The sequence below is a fragment of the Clinocottus analis genome, unplaced genomic scaffold, assembly GCF_023055335.1.
Source record: "Clinocottus analis isolate CAN_PGR_092001 unplaced genomic scaffold, fCliAna1.0.p SCAF_8, whole genome shotgun sequence".
In the NCBI taxonomy this organism is placed as follows: domain Eukaryota; kingdom Metazoa; phylum Chordata; class Actinopteri; order Perciformes; family Cottidae; genus Clinocottus; species Clinocottus analis.
The window spans coordinates 20,632,602-20,648,860 of record NW_027176240.1 but is presented as its reverse complement, the minus strand read 5'-3'; the positions used below and the strand labels follow the sequence as shown (position 1 = coordinate 20,648,860).

At 43.9% G+C, this 16,259-nt stretch overlaps 1 protein-coding gene across 1 annotated transcript; it reads left to right on the top strand.

The window, feature by feature from the left end:
* Window positions 1-1,020: 1,020 nt before the first annotated feature.
* LOC137780253 (adhesin Ata autotransporter-like) lies at window positions 1,021-9,423 on the top strand. The gene is made up of 3 exons (XM_068568715.1): window positions 1,021-1,096; window positions 3,653-4,247; window positions 6,958-9,423. The coding sequence occupies exons 2-3, from the start codon at window positions 3,671-3,673 to the stop codon at window positions 9,294-9,296; spliced, it is 2,916 nt and encodes a 971-aa protein (XP_068424816.1). The 5' UTR covers window positions 1,021-1,096; window positions 3,653-3,670; the 3' UTR covers window positions 9,297-9,423.
* The last annotated feature ends 6,836 nt before the right edge of the window (window positions 9,424-16,259 follow it).

The following is a 16,259-nucleotide window of genomic DNA, read 5'->3' as shown; positions in this document are numbered from 1 at the left end:
TCATCATAAAAACTACAGAGGTTAGAGACATCAAGTGATAAAAAAAAAATGTAAATGAGGGTCAAAATTATAAGAGTCACTGGTAAAGGGATCAACAGGTGTAAAGGTCTGGCCTTCCAGATCAGATGTGTTGTAGCTCATAGTGTATGTAAGGAATCATGTATACAGATAAAAACAAAATAAAAAGTACTTAATGCATACCTAAGGTTGGAGACTGAGGAGCCTGACTGAACATTTCTTTGTTGGTGTGGGCTTTGGGTAGGTGGATGGACAATAAGTTTGTCGTATCTCAAATATGCAATGTCACCTCTTTCTCATTTTAAGACCGTAGGCCTCATCAATCAAGACCATCTTTTTGCTGATCCAAAAACTCACGCATTTTAGCCACGGTGACATATTCCTCAGTGGCATTGCTAGAAGCTTTGGGTGGCATGGCGCCATCCTTAGGCTTCACGGCCTACCAGGCCCAAAGACCAGCAGAATGAAAGACTTTGAAATCTGTGATTTGACGCTTGTCATGTTTAACGAAGAGGGAGAGGGAGAGATATACAGGCAGGAGTCTCTGTGGGGAAGAAAGACTCTCTGACGTTTTCCTGCGTGACCAAGACGTTGAAATAAAATCACAGTGAATTAATACAAATCTTCCAAGAGATGCCACCACGGAGGATGCTCCTGTGAAGGTCCTTTAATTTATCCAGACCAGAGTTTTGATAAGTTTTAAGTTAGAATATTTTGGATTGCATTTGGTTATACAGCAGGCTCGTTCGTTAGAGCTGCTTCTTGCCTGGAATCCAGAGAGAGCAGGTGTCCGCTGCAAGAGGCTTTAAAAAAAAAACTGAGGTCAAGTCGGACAGTTTAAAGCCGCCTTCAAAGTATTAACAGGAAGTCATATCAATAATGACTTCCTGTTAGTGCACACACACACACACACAAACACACACACTTCTATAAACTCAGCTGATTTCCAGGAAATGGAGAGGGGAGGAGCCACAGTGACTGGTGATCCAGGAGGCAGGGAGAGAAGGAGGTCTGGAGTCACACAGTCCAGACTTCATTTCCAGTCGAGAGCAGAAGAGATGCTGGAGGCTGAAGCAGGGTGAGTGTTGACCCAACATTTAACCCTCCCCTTACTTTAATGTCTGCTTCAATGCTCTTGCATTTAGGCTAGGGATGGGCGGATGAAGCCTTGTGAAGCATTGAGGCTTTCTTCGTCTCTGTACTGAAAATGATTCAACAGCAACATCTGGTGGCAGACTGGAATGACAGCAGCTTGACAGTTTAACACTGTGGCTGAAGCACCAGAACAACGCCTCAATGTTTTAATCTCACATTTCTGCAGTAAAAGTCAATTAAAGCTGCGTGTTCGTTCAAAGATTTGATGTTATATACAACCGTTATACATGTTGCTTCTGACATTTTTTACATTGCAATAAAACTAAATGCTGGTTAATAATATGAAAAGACTTGTTCATGCTGGGACTCGATCCTCTCCACATAACACAGAAGAGGTTATTAAGCATGTGCATAACCTACTAGACTATAGATACGTATACAATATAGTTTATTGTTGTTTTATTACGGCCCTAAAGTTTTATGCCAACAGATTTATAATTAGTATTTGTCCTAGCTTCTATTAGTGAGGTAAGATGTCATAGGAGTGGCAGTGGAAGGTGCTTATGAACAAGGCATGGTGGAAGTGGCAGTGTTTTGTGCAACATTGAATTATTAACCTAGATAGTTGATTGACACTGAGGCATTATATGGAGAACAGTTAGGCGGCAACACGTTCAAGCTGTCCAACGCATCAAACCATTAAAACGCTTTGTGAAGCACCAGTGACGTTCGAAGCTTCGTGACAATTGTCATTTGATACAAGCTCCGACACTTAGAGTCGACACACAGTATGTTCAGTAGACTGACATAAGCTTCGGAGCGCAGGTAGTAAAGTTATAGCTATTTTATAATATAATTATATATATATTTGTATATATATAATTAAAAGTTATATCTATTGTATAAAGAAATTGTTTTTCACAAATACGCTACATGTATTATAAGTATTTTTCCCTATTAGCTTATGTTCTCATGTTCCCAGCTCCTGTCCGTCTCTTGCTGCCTTGCTTTCTGTTTCTGTAGCCAGGTCGCTGGCCAGCTTGAGGCGGCTCCTTAACGCTCTTTGACCAATCACATCTCACCTGGTAGCTGGTTCTGTCTTACTCACACTGAGTCAGTAGGAGTGAGTCTGTGTAACACTTATGCTGTGTTCACACCGAACGAGGCACAAAAATTAGCTTTGCATCAGTTTACTCGCTTGACAATAAAAGGGTGTTCACAACAGACACGGCGCGATTATAATCGCAAATATTTATATTATGAAACTACTTCACATCTTCCTCTGAAGTTCCACTGGTCCTGAACAAATGATCCTCAGTTGAAATTCAACATCTGTGATCACGTCAATGGAGAGTGGACCAGTTCTCAGGGTTAGGGTTATCTAAACTGGGTTAGTTAGCTGAAATGGGTTACAGTTAGCTTAACTGGGTTGGAGATAGCTGGGCTGGGATTACAGGGTTAGTCTTAGGTTATAAAACCCACAACTTATTTGAGATCGCTCATTGGTACTCTTCGCACTTTTCGGCAGAATAACAGCCCTCTATGAATTTACTGTACAGTTTTTAATAATGATCCTGTGATGACGGGTCGTCACTGCAAGGACTAGTGATATGATGAACTGGAAATATTGTAGATGGCATGGAGATACTTACCTGTTTCCTCTTTGCCCAGGGTGTTCGGGCAAAAGATTTGCCCGGGTGCCTAAGCACCCACTTATAGTTCTGGGTGGGACCAAGTGGAGGAAAAGGAAAGGGGGAAGTGACAAGGTTTTTGCTGTCTTGGGTGAAGTAAATGAGAAGTGTTATAAGTTATGTTATTGATACCGGGTCTAGATGTTAGTAAGTTAGTAGGGTTATTTTCGGGGTTGGCACAATAACATAAATGTTTAGGGCACATATTTTTGGGTGGTGAGACGGACCTATCGAAAGATGGTCTGGGCCAATTAGTCACCAAAGGGTGTTTAAAAGGAGCTTAATTTGTTTGTGAAGGGGATAATAAAAAAAAATGGGTGCTATGTAGACTGGGCGGCTGGCGGGATTTTCATTTGCATCTGACTGGGCTGCACGGTGGTGAAGTGGCTAGCACTGTCGCCTCGCAGCAAGAGGGTTAGGGTCAAACCGGGTTTCGGATCCTGGTCTGGCACGTCCTTCTGTTTTCTCCCCGTGGCAGCGTGGGTTCCCTCCAGGTTCTGTTGCTTCCTCCCACAGTCCAAAGACATGCAGCTTAGGTTAATTGGACTCTAAATTGCCCGAATATGTGAGCATGAATGGTTGTCTGTCTCTATGTCTGCCCTGCGATGGGCTGGCGACTTGTCCAGGGTGAACCCTGCCTTCGCTCATGGACAGCTGGGATCGGCTCCAGCGCCCCGCAACCCGAAACAGGACAATGGATGGATGGATGGGTCAAAGCATTCTGAAATTCAGAGAGGACCAACAATGAATCCTTGCTTTGTGTGTCTCCCTATCAGACAAGGAGATTTACACAAAAATAATTTAATTTCCTTTTTTAACTTGCTCAATCTGATCTTTTTCTTTTGCAGGTTTTCTGATCGTTAGACATGAATCCAGATCCAGATCTGACCATTGTCCTACTTGGACAAGCAGGAGTTGGTAAAAGTGAATCAGGAAACACCATCCTTGGACGAGCAAAGTCTGAGTCAAATAATGCCTGGACACCACTTACAAAAGAAATCTCTGAAAAAAAAGGAAATGTCTTCGGAAAACAGGTTTCAGTGGTCGACACTCCGGGAATATTCAACACCAATGAAACTAAGATGAAGATTAAAAATTACTGTCAGAAGCTCCTGCAGTCCACCAGACCTTGTCTGTTTCTAGTGGTGGTCCGAGCTGGACGATTCACAGAGGAAGACCAGAAGTATGTGAGGAAAGTCATTCAAGTCCTCGGGAAACATGGGTTGAAAGAGACTTACCTGCTCTTCACTGGTGGTGATAGTTTGAAAAACAAGTCACTGGAAGAGTTTATCTTTCAAGATGACACTACGCTTCCAGATGTAGTTCAAAGGTTTGCAGGGGCGTGTCACCTCTTCAACAATAAGGTTGATGATGCTAAACAAGTGAGAGATCTACTAATGAAGTCAGGCCACCTCACAACCCAGAAACCACCTGAGTCTCCAGGTATCGTACGATCGACTTCTTAAAGTTTCTATTTGATGTAAAGCTGTTATGTTGTGATTGTCATGACGTGTCCTCAGTATCAGAGTTAATTATCACAGCTGGTTAGTAGTTACAGCCTTCATCTCATACCTCTGGTTGGAGTTAAGAGCAAGCTGGTGAACAATAAGTTTGAACATTGGCAGGTGGTCATTATATCCACGTGTTATGAACCTCATATGTTCTTACTTTCTGCCTACAGGTTGTACCCTCATGTCCACAGGAAGTGTCTCTGTCACGTAGGAACAGAGGAAGACAGGCGCTCTGAGAAAATAAGCTAATAGGGAAACATATTTATAATACATGTAGTGTATTTGTGGAAAAAAATAGCTATAACTTTTTATTATATATATATATATATATATATATATATATATATATATATATATATTCCAAAGTATCCTTGATCAGTAATATAATCTGCATACATAAACATGCTGTGTTCCTCTTCCCCTTGCAGACCCCTTAATACCTGCCTCTGTCCTTATTGCCATAGCCACAGGTTCCAAGTTTTATAATATCCCAGATCGGTATGTCTTTACAATTGAGGATATGGGTGGCTGTGGCTCAGTGGTTAGCATGCCCATCTTTTAATTGGTGGTTCGAACCCTGACTACGCTAGCCCATGTCGTTGTGTCCTTGAGCAAGACAGTCAGTGCGGTTACATGGATTCGAATTACTGGCTTAGTCCGACTAAAATCGAATTATCCCGTTCATGTAAACACATTTATTCGAATAACTGCGGTCCGACTACGATCTTAAAAGCTTCACAACTTGCCCCATCTCCTTCATGGCTTTTACCAGAGACTGTTACATAGCCGACAGCACACTTCCATCATTGCTCATGCCCTCAGGGTTTGCTAGTTTAGCCTTAGCACCAACAGTACTGACACTTTGTTGAGCTAACTAAAGAGTCTGGGTCGGTCCTGCACGTTGCCCTGTGGCGGCATGTGAACCACGGCCAGGATGGATGAAGCGATGCGTGAAAGCGTGGGGAGTAGAAGGGTTTTCAATGGATGATGAGGGATTCCAGGTCCGGTGAAAATTGCTGTAGAATCACTGTTACGTCGTTGCACCAGCTGTTGTTAAGGTAGAAGTAGATTCCTCCACCCTTCGCTTTGCCGGAGAGCTTCGTGTCGCGGTCCGCTCTGAACAGCTGGAAGCCAGCCAGCTGGAACGCAGAGTCCGGTATCGATACACAAAGCCAGGTCTCTGTGATGCACAAAACGGAGGATGAGGAAAAGTCTCTGTCTCTCCTCACCAGCAGCTGGAGTTTGTCCAGTTTACTGCACAGTGAGCGGTCGTTGGAGAGAAATATTCCCGGCAGCGCTATACGCAATCCATGTCTGCGGAGACGCACGAGCGCGCCGGCACGTTCCCCTCTCCAACGCCGTTTCACTGCGTAAGTTAGGGTAAGTGCACCTTTAACAAGAATGTCCAGTAATTCTACAGAAGTTAGAAAAGTTGGAAGTAAGTCCGCTGGAGTTGTTCCCCTGATGTTCATGAGCTCATCTCTGGTGAAAGAGCTCCGGGAATAACAGCAAAAAACAGTATTTAAAACAAAAACAACACAAAACATTGAGCACCAACACACTGAGGCAGCCATCTGTGGTGCCATCTTAGATCAAGTGGATTTCCTGGCACATATCCAGTCAGGCAGCCATCTTGCTTGGTGGTCCCACACATTTCTTTTTTGTTTATGTTTACGTCTTTATACAGCTTTATAGAGCTGCATGTCCTGTAACATTCAAAAGTTCTCAGATGACACTGCCCTGCTTGGTCTTCTTACCCGAGGCAACGACCTGGAGGTTGAATCTTTTGTCAGCTGGTGTGATGACAATTTCTTAAAACTAAATATTAGAAAGACCAAAGGGTTGGTCATCGATTTCAGAAGGAAGAAGAAGAAGGTCTCCCCAGTGATAATTATAGGTTAGCAGCTAGAAATTGTCCAGTCAAATAAAAATATTGGTGTCCATCTGGACAGTAAATTAAACTGGAAAAAGAACACTGATGCTGTATTTAAAAAGGCTCAGTCAAGACTTTTCTTTTCTAGGAAGCTCAGATCCTTTGATATAAGCAGAAAGCTTCTTTATGTGTTTTATTAGGGGATCTTAGCTATTACTGTGGATGATAAAAGCAGGATCACTAAGATGATCAGAAAGGCTGGCCCAGTGATTGGCCTTCCCCTGGATCCACTAGAGGTCACTCTGGAAAAGAGATCAAGGGCCAAGTTAAAAAATATTGTTTCCTCTGAAAGCCATTCACTCCACTGTGTTTTTAAAGTATTCAGAAGTTCATTCAGTGAGATTCAGGATGACAAAGTGGTCGACTGAACGACTGAGGAGGACTTTTGTCCCGGCAGCAGTTTTTTTAAAAAACACCTTTAGTTGTGGTTTTTAGATTTAAAATCAGCATCTTTCTATGTCAATCATGTGTCTTGTTGTCTTGTTTCAGATGGCATTTTCTGGTGTTTGTTCTTGTAATGTGTTTTTGTCTGTGCACTGTGAACCTCGTCTGTTATTGTCTGTATGAGTCTGTTGTTGTCTTTGGTGACAATTGAGTTTCACCACTGGGGATTAATACAGTTTCCTTCATGTCCGTCCGTCCATCAGTTTGCAGACTGTAGTAATGATAAGGTAAGCTCATCTGTTTTTATGTGTTTTCTGTCTTACAGCGGATGTCTCCACAGCCAGGAGGGTTGTCCTGCTCGGCCCACCAGGAGCTGGAACGAGTTCATCAGGCAACACCATCCTGGGATTTGAGGGGTTTAAATCAGGCTGTGGCTTTGATTCAGTCAGTACCAAGAGTGTTTCTCACTCCGCCCTCGTGGAGGGTTGTAAGGTCACAGTGGTCGACACTCCAGGAATCGTTAATGAAGTTCTGACTCCTAAACAACTGTACCTGGAGATCATGAAGATGACAGTAAAGACCAGTCCTGGACCACATGCCTTCGTCATTGTGGTCAGAATAGGCAAAATCACCAACGCTGACGTCCAACGGTTTGAGCTACTTCCAAAACTGTTCACCAGCGAGGCTTTGAAGTACTGCATGGTTCTGTTTACTCATGGAGATGCGCTGAAAGACCAGAGCATAGAGGAGTGGATCCGATCCAACCATGATGTGTCACAGCTGGTCTTCTTGTGTGGTGGTAGATACTGTGTGTTTGACAACAGAGCCGAAAGGAAAAGAGAGCAGGTCAGAAGCTTCCTGACTGAAGTAGATGAGATGGTCACAGCTAATTGTGGACAACACTTCACCAACGAGATGTTCAAGATGGCTGAGACGTTCTTAAAGGAAGAACGATTCTCAAATAAAGAAAGGAAACAGAAGGCTGATGATGATGAGGTGAATAAGGCAGCATGGAAAAGATTGAGGCCTTATTTAATGATGGGAACAGCACTAGCAGGAGTAGCAGTAGTAGCAGTTGGAACAGGAGCGGCAGTAGAGGGAACAGGAGCAGCGGCAGAGGGAACAGGAGCAGCGGCAGAGGGAACAGGAGCAGCGGCAGAGGGAACAGGAGCAGCAGTAGTGGAACCAGGAGCAGGAGTAAGAATAGGAGTAGCCGCAGCAGTGGGAGCAGCAGTGGGAGTTGTGGCAGCAGTGGGAGTTGTAGCAGCAGTACTGGGAACAGGAGCAGTAGTAGAGGGAACAGGAGCAGGAGTACTGGGAGCAGGAGTACTGGGAACAGGAGCAGCGGCAGAGGGAACAGGAGCAGCGGCAAAGGGAACAGGAGCAGCGGCAAAGGGAACAGGAGCAACTGTAGAGGGAACAGGAGCAGCGGCAGAGGGAACAGGAGCAGCGGCAGAGGGAACAGGAGCAGCGGCAGAGGGAACAGGAGCAGCGGCAGAGGGAACAGGAGCAGCGGCAGAGGGAACAGGAGCAGCAGTAGTGGGAACAGGAGCAGCGGCAGAGGGAACAGGAGCAGCAGTAGTGGGAACAGGAGCAGCGGCAGAGGGAACAGGAGCAGCAGTAGTGGGAACAGGAGCGGTAGTGGGAACAGGAGCGGTAGTGGGAACAGGAGCGGTAGTGGGAACAGGAGCGGTAGTGGGAACAGGAGCGGTAGTGGGAATAGGAGCGGTAGCGGGAATAGTAGGAGCAGTGGTTGTAGTGGGAGTTGTAGCAGCAATGTTAGGTGTAGCAGCAGTGGTAGGTGTAGCAGCATTGCGAGCCAAAATAAAACAAATATGGAAAAGATTGAAGCCATATTTATTGGTCGTAGCAGTAGTAGCAGTGGTAGCAGCAATCGTAGCAGTGGGAACAGGAGCAAGAGCAGCAGTAGTGGAAACAAGAGCAACAGCAGTAGTGGAAACAGGAGCAGCAGCAGTGGAAACAGGACCAACAGTAGAGGAAACAGGAGCAGCAGCAGTGGAAACAGGAGCAGCAGCAGTGGAAACAGGAGCAGCAGCAGTGGGAACAGGAGTAGCAGTAGTGGAAACAGGAGCAGCAGCAGTGGGAACAGGAGTAGCAGTAGTGGAAACAGGACCAACAGTAGTGGAAACAGGAGCAGCAGCAGTGGGAACAGGAGTAGCAGTAGGGAAAACAAGAGTAGCAGTCGTGGAAACAGGAATAGCACTAGTGGAAACAGAAGTAGCATACATGGAAACAGGAGTAGCAGTCCTGGAAACAGTAGTGGCAGTCCTGGAAACAGTAGTGGCAGTCGTGGAAACACGAATAGCACGAGTGGAAACAGGAACAGCACTAGTGGAAAAAGGAGTAGCAGTCATGGAAACAGGAGTAGCTGTCGTGGAAACAGGAGTAGCAGTCGTGGAAACAGGAGTAGCAGTTGTGGAAACAGGAGTAGCAGTCGTGGAAACAGGAGTAGCAGTTGTGGAAACAGGAGTAGCAGTCGTGGAAAGAGGAGTGGCAGTAGTAGAGGGAACAGGAATAGCAGCAGTGGAAACAGGGGCAGTAGTAGAGGGAACAGGAGCAGGGGTGGGAATAGTAGCAGCTACAGCAGTGGTTGTAGTGGGAGTTGTAGCAGCAGTGGGAACCAAAATAAAACAAATATGGTAAAGATTGATGAGATATGTATTGGTCATAGCAGGAGTAGCAGTAGTAGCAGCAACAAGATCAGCAGCAGTGGTAGCAGTGGAAACGGAAGCAGGAGTAGTGGAAACAGGAGCAGTAGTGGAAACCAAAGTAGGAGTAGTGGGAACAGGAGCAGTAGTGGAAACAGGTGTAGCAACAGTGGGAACAGAAGCAGCATTAGTGGAAACAGGAGTAGCAGCAGTGGGAACAAGAGCAGGAGTAGAGGGAACAGAAGCAGCATTAGTGGAAACAGGAGTAGCAGCAGTGGGAACAAGAGCAGGAGTAGTAGAAACAGGAGCAGCAACAGTGGGAACAGAAGCAGCAGTAGTGGAAACAGGAGTAGCAGCAGTGGAAACAGGGGCAGTAGTAGAGGGAACAGGAGCAGCAGTAGTGGAAACAGGATCAGGAGTGAGAACAGGAGTAGCAGCATCAGTGGAAACAGGAGTAGCACCCTGGCTATTACATTTGAAAATATTTAAATTCAATAGTATATTACAAATATACTATCAAAGAAGTTTACTTTTGGCAAATACATATTAAAAAGGTATACTGTAGTATACTTAAAAATATATACATATGTATATTAAAAATATATACTTTCAATATATTTAAAATATATCTTTGTATATTTCAAAATGTATGTTTTAAATTACCATTGAAAAAGTGTATTTAAAGCACATTTGATGAATACAGATTTTAAAAATACCACATATTTTTTATTTGAAGTACCATTTGAGAAATGTACTTTCTGAAAATATATAAAAAGTAGACAAAAGTCACGCTTTCACCTATTTTAATAATTGCAACACACTTTAAAAATAGTTGTACTGCAGTGTTTCAATAATCACACCAGAATTCAAATGTCTCTTATATTTTCGCTGTGAAGCCATGATGAACACGATTGAAAAAGACTGCCGTGTTCAGTGCAACTCTGGTCTGGTCTAAGGCCCCGTTTACACGAGGGGAAAACGCATATATATTGTTGAGAGATCGAGAAATTATGAAAGTAAAAAAGTGTAATCATTAAAAACGTATAACTATTTTCGTTTTTAGTATAACCATTTTGATATTCTTGTATAACTATTTTGATTTTTTAGGTATAACCACTATCTTTTTAACCATTGAAGGAATATATGTACTGTTTGGTCTTTATTTGAAGTACAGTTTGTGATTAGATCGTATAAAATGCATAGGATGCTATAAGTTGCAATGTTATATAATCTTTTCTATATTATGGGTAAATGTAAAAAGCTCTCCTGTATATTAGGGTCCAGCAGCCAGTGTGACCATATCAGGCAACAAACACCGAGCTTATCTTAGAGGTAAGATCTAGGACTGACCCTTAAAGAAAAGGAGGAGGGGTTAAGGGTGCCTGTGAGATACAAGAGGTGATGCACAGAGAGGAAAAGGCCTCTTCTCTTCTCTCTCTTCGACCTTCCCTTTGAACTCTTCTCTTCGGACTTTGCTTTTTACTCTTCTTGTTCACCAGACCACGGTCTGGAAGAACAGCTTTAGAAAAGACTAGACTTAATATGCAACTTTACTAGAACAGGAGGAAAATCTTATCCACCCTGTCCCAGCCCTTAGGGGTTGGGACAGGGAACCCAGCTAGAGTCTGGAGGACAGGGCTCCAGCTTCAGTCTGGAGGAAACTTCTGCTATCAGGAGAAGAGAGCCTGGCAGCAGTACAGGACCACCAAACAGAGAAAGTGGTTTTTAACCAGCTCTGAACTTAGTTTTTATTTTCATTTTACTTTTTACACTGAGCACTGTTTCATTGAGTTGAAATTGTTGTAAGTGTTTGGAGCGCAAATAAAAAATCTCAGCCTCACGATTGAGTGAGTGACTGACACCAAACAAAGTTCTGGTTCTTTAGAACAATTTAACCCTCTTTCCCTGTCCACAAACCGTGAGATACATAAGTGACGACTGAATCTACCAAAGAGACTTAAGGTAAGTATCTTTGGGTGAAAACTTTTGCAGTGTCAGTATAATGATGAGATGGTGTCAAACAGGCAGAGAGAAGGTGTAGACGATGCACGCACTCGCTATACGGGTTGAGACAAGTTACAGCCCACTGTGGGGACCTGACAGCAAAGAGCTGTAAAACACCCTCGCCAAAACCTAGAACTTAACTCGAAATTTCAAAAATCCTAAAGATTTAGCCCGGGGCGAGATAAAAGACCGAAAACATTATACTCATATTGGATGAGGATTGTCATTTCCTCCGGGATCACTGAGATAATAGTTGACGGAGTGCCACCGTTTAAGGTAAAGAGGTCTTGCCTTCCTACTCTCCCCCCTCCTCCTCTCCTCCTCTTGCCTCGACCATGGATGCTGTTAAGTTAGTGCTCATCAATGCGTTAATGCAAACCCTTTTGGCCTGTTTGTGTTTACAAACACTACTGATTTTTTATATCGAGGAGCAGAGACGAAAAACTGCACGGAGGTCAGCAGTCCTACAGTTTTCACTCCCAAGACCTAGGTTCATTGCCTGCCAACGTCGCCGCCGCCGGTTTTGGATCCGACCAGGGCGAACCGCTGTCTGGTGGGAAAACTTTGAGAAGGAAGTCGTCGTCCAGGAAGAATGGCATGAGAACTTTCGAACGTCGCGCTCATCCCGACTGTCTCATTCGGAGTTACTGCATCCCTCCATAGTAGGTCAGACTACTGTCATGCGGTCGCCGGTCAGTGAGGTTAAAAAAGTTGCCCTCACCCTATACTATTTAGCTGATGAGGGTAGACTACGTAAAACTGCCAATGCATTCGGTCTGTCAAGATCGGCCGCTTCAGTTATAATCAGACAGGTGTGTAAAGCCATAACAGTCGACTTGGGTCCAGAGTATATCAAACTGCCGAAAACAGAAGCTGCTGTTCAGTCACTTGTCCAGGGATTTGAAGAGGCTCATGGCCTCCCTCAGTGCCTGGGTGCTGTGGATGGTACGCATGTAGAGATTAAGCAACCATCGGCCAATTCTACTGATTACCTCAACAGAAAAAGTGAGGTTTACCTTAAACATTCGAGCCACCTGCGATTATAAATAATCCTTCATGGACATCGTCGTGAAATGGCCCGGGAGCGTCCATGACGCCCGTATTTTTGCAAACTCTTCACTGAACATGTCCTTGAAAAATGGAAACATCCCTCCCTGTCCAAGGCAAATCATCGAAGATGAAGAAGCTATACAAGTGTACATACTCTGTGACCCTGCATAGCCACTGCTCCCATATGTTATGAAAGAGTACGTAAATGGGGGAAGCACTGCACAGGAGCAGTACTTTGGACTATCTTTCTGCCGAGCACGGATGGTGATAGAGTGTGCGTTTGGGAGGCTAAAAGCCCGGTTCGGAGAACTGAGAAGGGCTATGGACATTAATCGGGATGATCTGCCTTCTGTAATTTATGCATGTTTTGTGCTGCACAATTACTGTGAGGCTTCTAAGGACAGAGTAGACGACAACAGTGTAAATGAGGCAATTCAGCATGACCGGGACAACCAGCCAGACACACAACCAGCTGTCATAGGTGACTCCATGACAGCAGAAGGGAAGAGGGTCAGGAGAATCCTAACTCAATTCCTGGATCCTTGAAAGGGATCATCTTCTTTCCAGAGTGTGTACTGGAGTTGTGTGATTGATTCAACACAGTATTGTATTGTATCTTAAGTTTAAACGTTGTATCAGTGATGCTGAGCATTTAGTAAACATGTTACACTCTTTATGTCAGACAAAAATGTCTAAGAATACAACCCTTTAAGTTCTCATTGTTCAAAATGTTCTAAATTGTTCTAAATGTTTTGACTATGTTTATCACAGCATTTCAATGTGCAATACATTTGTTTAAGCAAATATGTTTACAGTTTTGTTATTTACATTAACAAGTCACTTAAATGGAATGTATGGACATTGCCAAGTATAAATGTTTGCATGTTTGGTAGAATGCCTTTATCCACATAAAGAAGGAGAAATTCTTAATGGTCCTATGTGAAAGCTTTCTGAAATAGGTTGATCTGATTTGGTTTGACCCATATTGATTCATCACAGACACACATCTTCAGTTTTCAGACATTTTACTTCTGAAGCGATCTGACACTTGACAGACGCAAAAACAAAATGCCCATTTGTCATTTAGCCAGAACATCCGAGGTAGTAGTGCAAATAAGCTGCCTCTGTAGTGCAAATGTTCAAATAATAAATATAGGCATCAGGAGCCTAAAGGCTGAATTATACTTCTGTAACTCCAACTACGGCTGGCCACGCAGTCGGATTGACGGACTCGTTTTGATTTTTAGTTCCCCTGCGTTTTCCATACGCCAGAAGAGTAAGTGGCGCAACGACCGTCAACGTTCACAGGTATCTCCCTCCAGGAATTCACCGCCATCTGCGTGTCCTTATACTCCGCCAGACGGGTTATATAAATGCTCATATTTGTGGACCTCTTCAGCCCAACGTTCTTCAACGGGATCCATTGTTTGTATTTCGGCTATGGCTTTTAAAAACAGCGATATTATACTATGAAACCGGAAATGAGAGACTCAGAAAGGATGCGGTTAGCGGACCAATCACAGCCTTCCGGGCTCCGTACTAATTTGGGGTGACGCACGCAAAATGGCCGATTTGACCACGCAAGGTCGGCCATGCGTGTCTTGCGTATTTGCGTCTCTGCGTAAAACCCGAGTATAAATCAGCCTTAACACTGCATCTGGACAGTATGCCAAAGAAAACAATCTGGAGACTTAGGCCACATTTACACGTAGCCGGGTATTTACGGAAACAAATATTTCTGCCCCTCCGTTTTCAAAAATAACGTCGTACACACATAATCGTTTTCCAAAAAGTTTTCGTTTACATGAACCCGCATAAATACGCCACGGAGCGCTGTGATCAGTAAGCTAACTGTAAACGGAGGACGCTCATATATGAAGTGATGCATTTTTAGTCGCGTACGGTGACGTTTGAGGACCTAAAACTCAGTTTGACCGAGTCCACACGCAAACACGAAAAAGGAGTTTTCATAGATCTGCGCTTTGGCCGAAGTTTTTAGAAATGATCGTTTTCCGTGATAAAATCTCCGTTTTCGTGTAAATGAAAGGCCAAACCGCATGAATATATATGCGTTTTCCCCTCGTGTAAACGGGGCCTTAGATATATCAATGAGTGATCAGAGATATCCGTAGATCCTATATCACAGTTCCGGATCCTGTGTCTGTCATTTTGAAACATAAAAATATAATCTATTCTTGAGAAGACTGCACGGGGCGCTGAGTAAAAAATATAATCTTTTTCAGATGGATGTAGGTCCCTTCAAACGTCTAGTAATCCCTCATCCGAGCCTCTTCTCCGCAATTTAGACGGCGGGGATACTTTTCTCTTATTATTAGATGTATCCTATTTATTACTTATTATGGTGTTAAAATCTCCTGCACATATTAGTGTGGCTTGTGATTTTAAAGAAATCAGAGTATTTTTTTCAGAATTTTTTTTTATCACTTTGTGGTGGTAAGTAAACAGATAAGTGTCGTCAACTTGTTTTCAATCTTGCCTTGCACATGGACGTATCTGCCTTCAGTGACTCTGATCTCCCTGAACAACTCAAAATTGATAAGAATTAAGTAGTAATATCGTAACTCCTCTCTTCCCGGTTTTCATAGAGCTATAAAATGTGTAAAATTATACTGTCCATACCTGATGAGTCTCACTAGTATATTGTTCATACTTTTTGACGCTGGTAATCCTTGGGCCTCCCTCGGTTCCGTTCGGTCCTGCTCCCGATGTTCCTGCTCCAGTGAGTTGCTGGTCCCAGCTGATGTTGGGCGTCTGCGGCAGGTCCAGTGTGTACCCTCTCCTCCTCAAGTCCCCGACGGCTTCTGTGGCGTTGTTATATATGCAGGGGCCATCTTTCCAGTGAAGCCTCATCTTAGCAGGGTTTGGTGTCTGGAAGCGTATCTGTTCCTCCTTAAGGATCTTCTTTACGTCTCTGTTTACGTCGGTGGGGTGATCCTGTGCAAATGCCACCGTTTTCCCTTTGTAGATGATCTTTTTAGCCCACGCTGCTTTCAGTATTTTATCTTCAATATGAAATCTCTGGAAGTTAACCAGGACAGACCTTGAGACTGCGTCATCCGGAGGTTTCCGGTCGAGTGACCGGTGGGCTTGCTGTCGGTCCGTGGTGGTATGAAGGACCAGCTGCGTCTTCAGAAAGTTATCCATGAATGTTATCATTATCATTGAGCTTCCCTCTATGCCTTCTTTAATCCCGTATATGTGGATATTGTTCCTACGCGATCTTGCTTCCAGATCAGTCACCTTGGTTTGGAGCCGTCCCCGTTGTTTGAGGCAGTAAAGCAGCGCGTCCTTCAACTCGGACTTCACGGTCTCTGTTTCCAGGATTCGTTGCTCAGCTTCAGCCAGCCGTTCGCCTTGGTTGCGGGTATCTGTGGCGACATTTTGTACTTTTTGGTTTATCTCTATCTTAAAGGTATTAAGTTCCTGTTTAATGTTGCTTACAAAATCATTTGAAAAGTCTTATAGCTCTTGTTTGAGTTCCGTTTTCAGTTTTTTTGAATCTCTTTTCCCAGGTTTTGGATGGATCAACCGTAGACATGACCCCTTCCTCTGCACAAGGCTCCGTTTCTTCCGCCGTGACTGTGTTGTCGTCTGCATTCTTTCTGCTTCCCTCGCTGCTCTTACTTTTGCTCATTGTCGCTTCCAGCTTTTAGCCCTTTTCATTCAGGATCTTTTTTTTAAAAAAAATTAGTTGTTCTCTCGCGTTGGTTGGGCTTTTTTCTTAGTTTGGCCAGGAGAGTCTTAGATCTACGTCGCCATCTTGACACGCTCACCGGAAGTTTCCTTTTGACTGATGTTCATTGCTTTTTTTCCCCAAAGTGATCGCGTCTGGCGTGATCGGCCCCTTAGCTAGCACATTAATTCTATCTGACGCCCTTGTTCT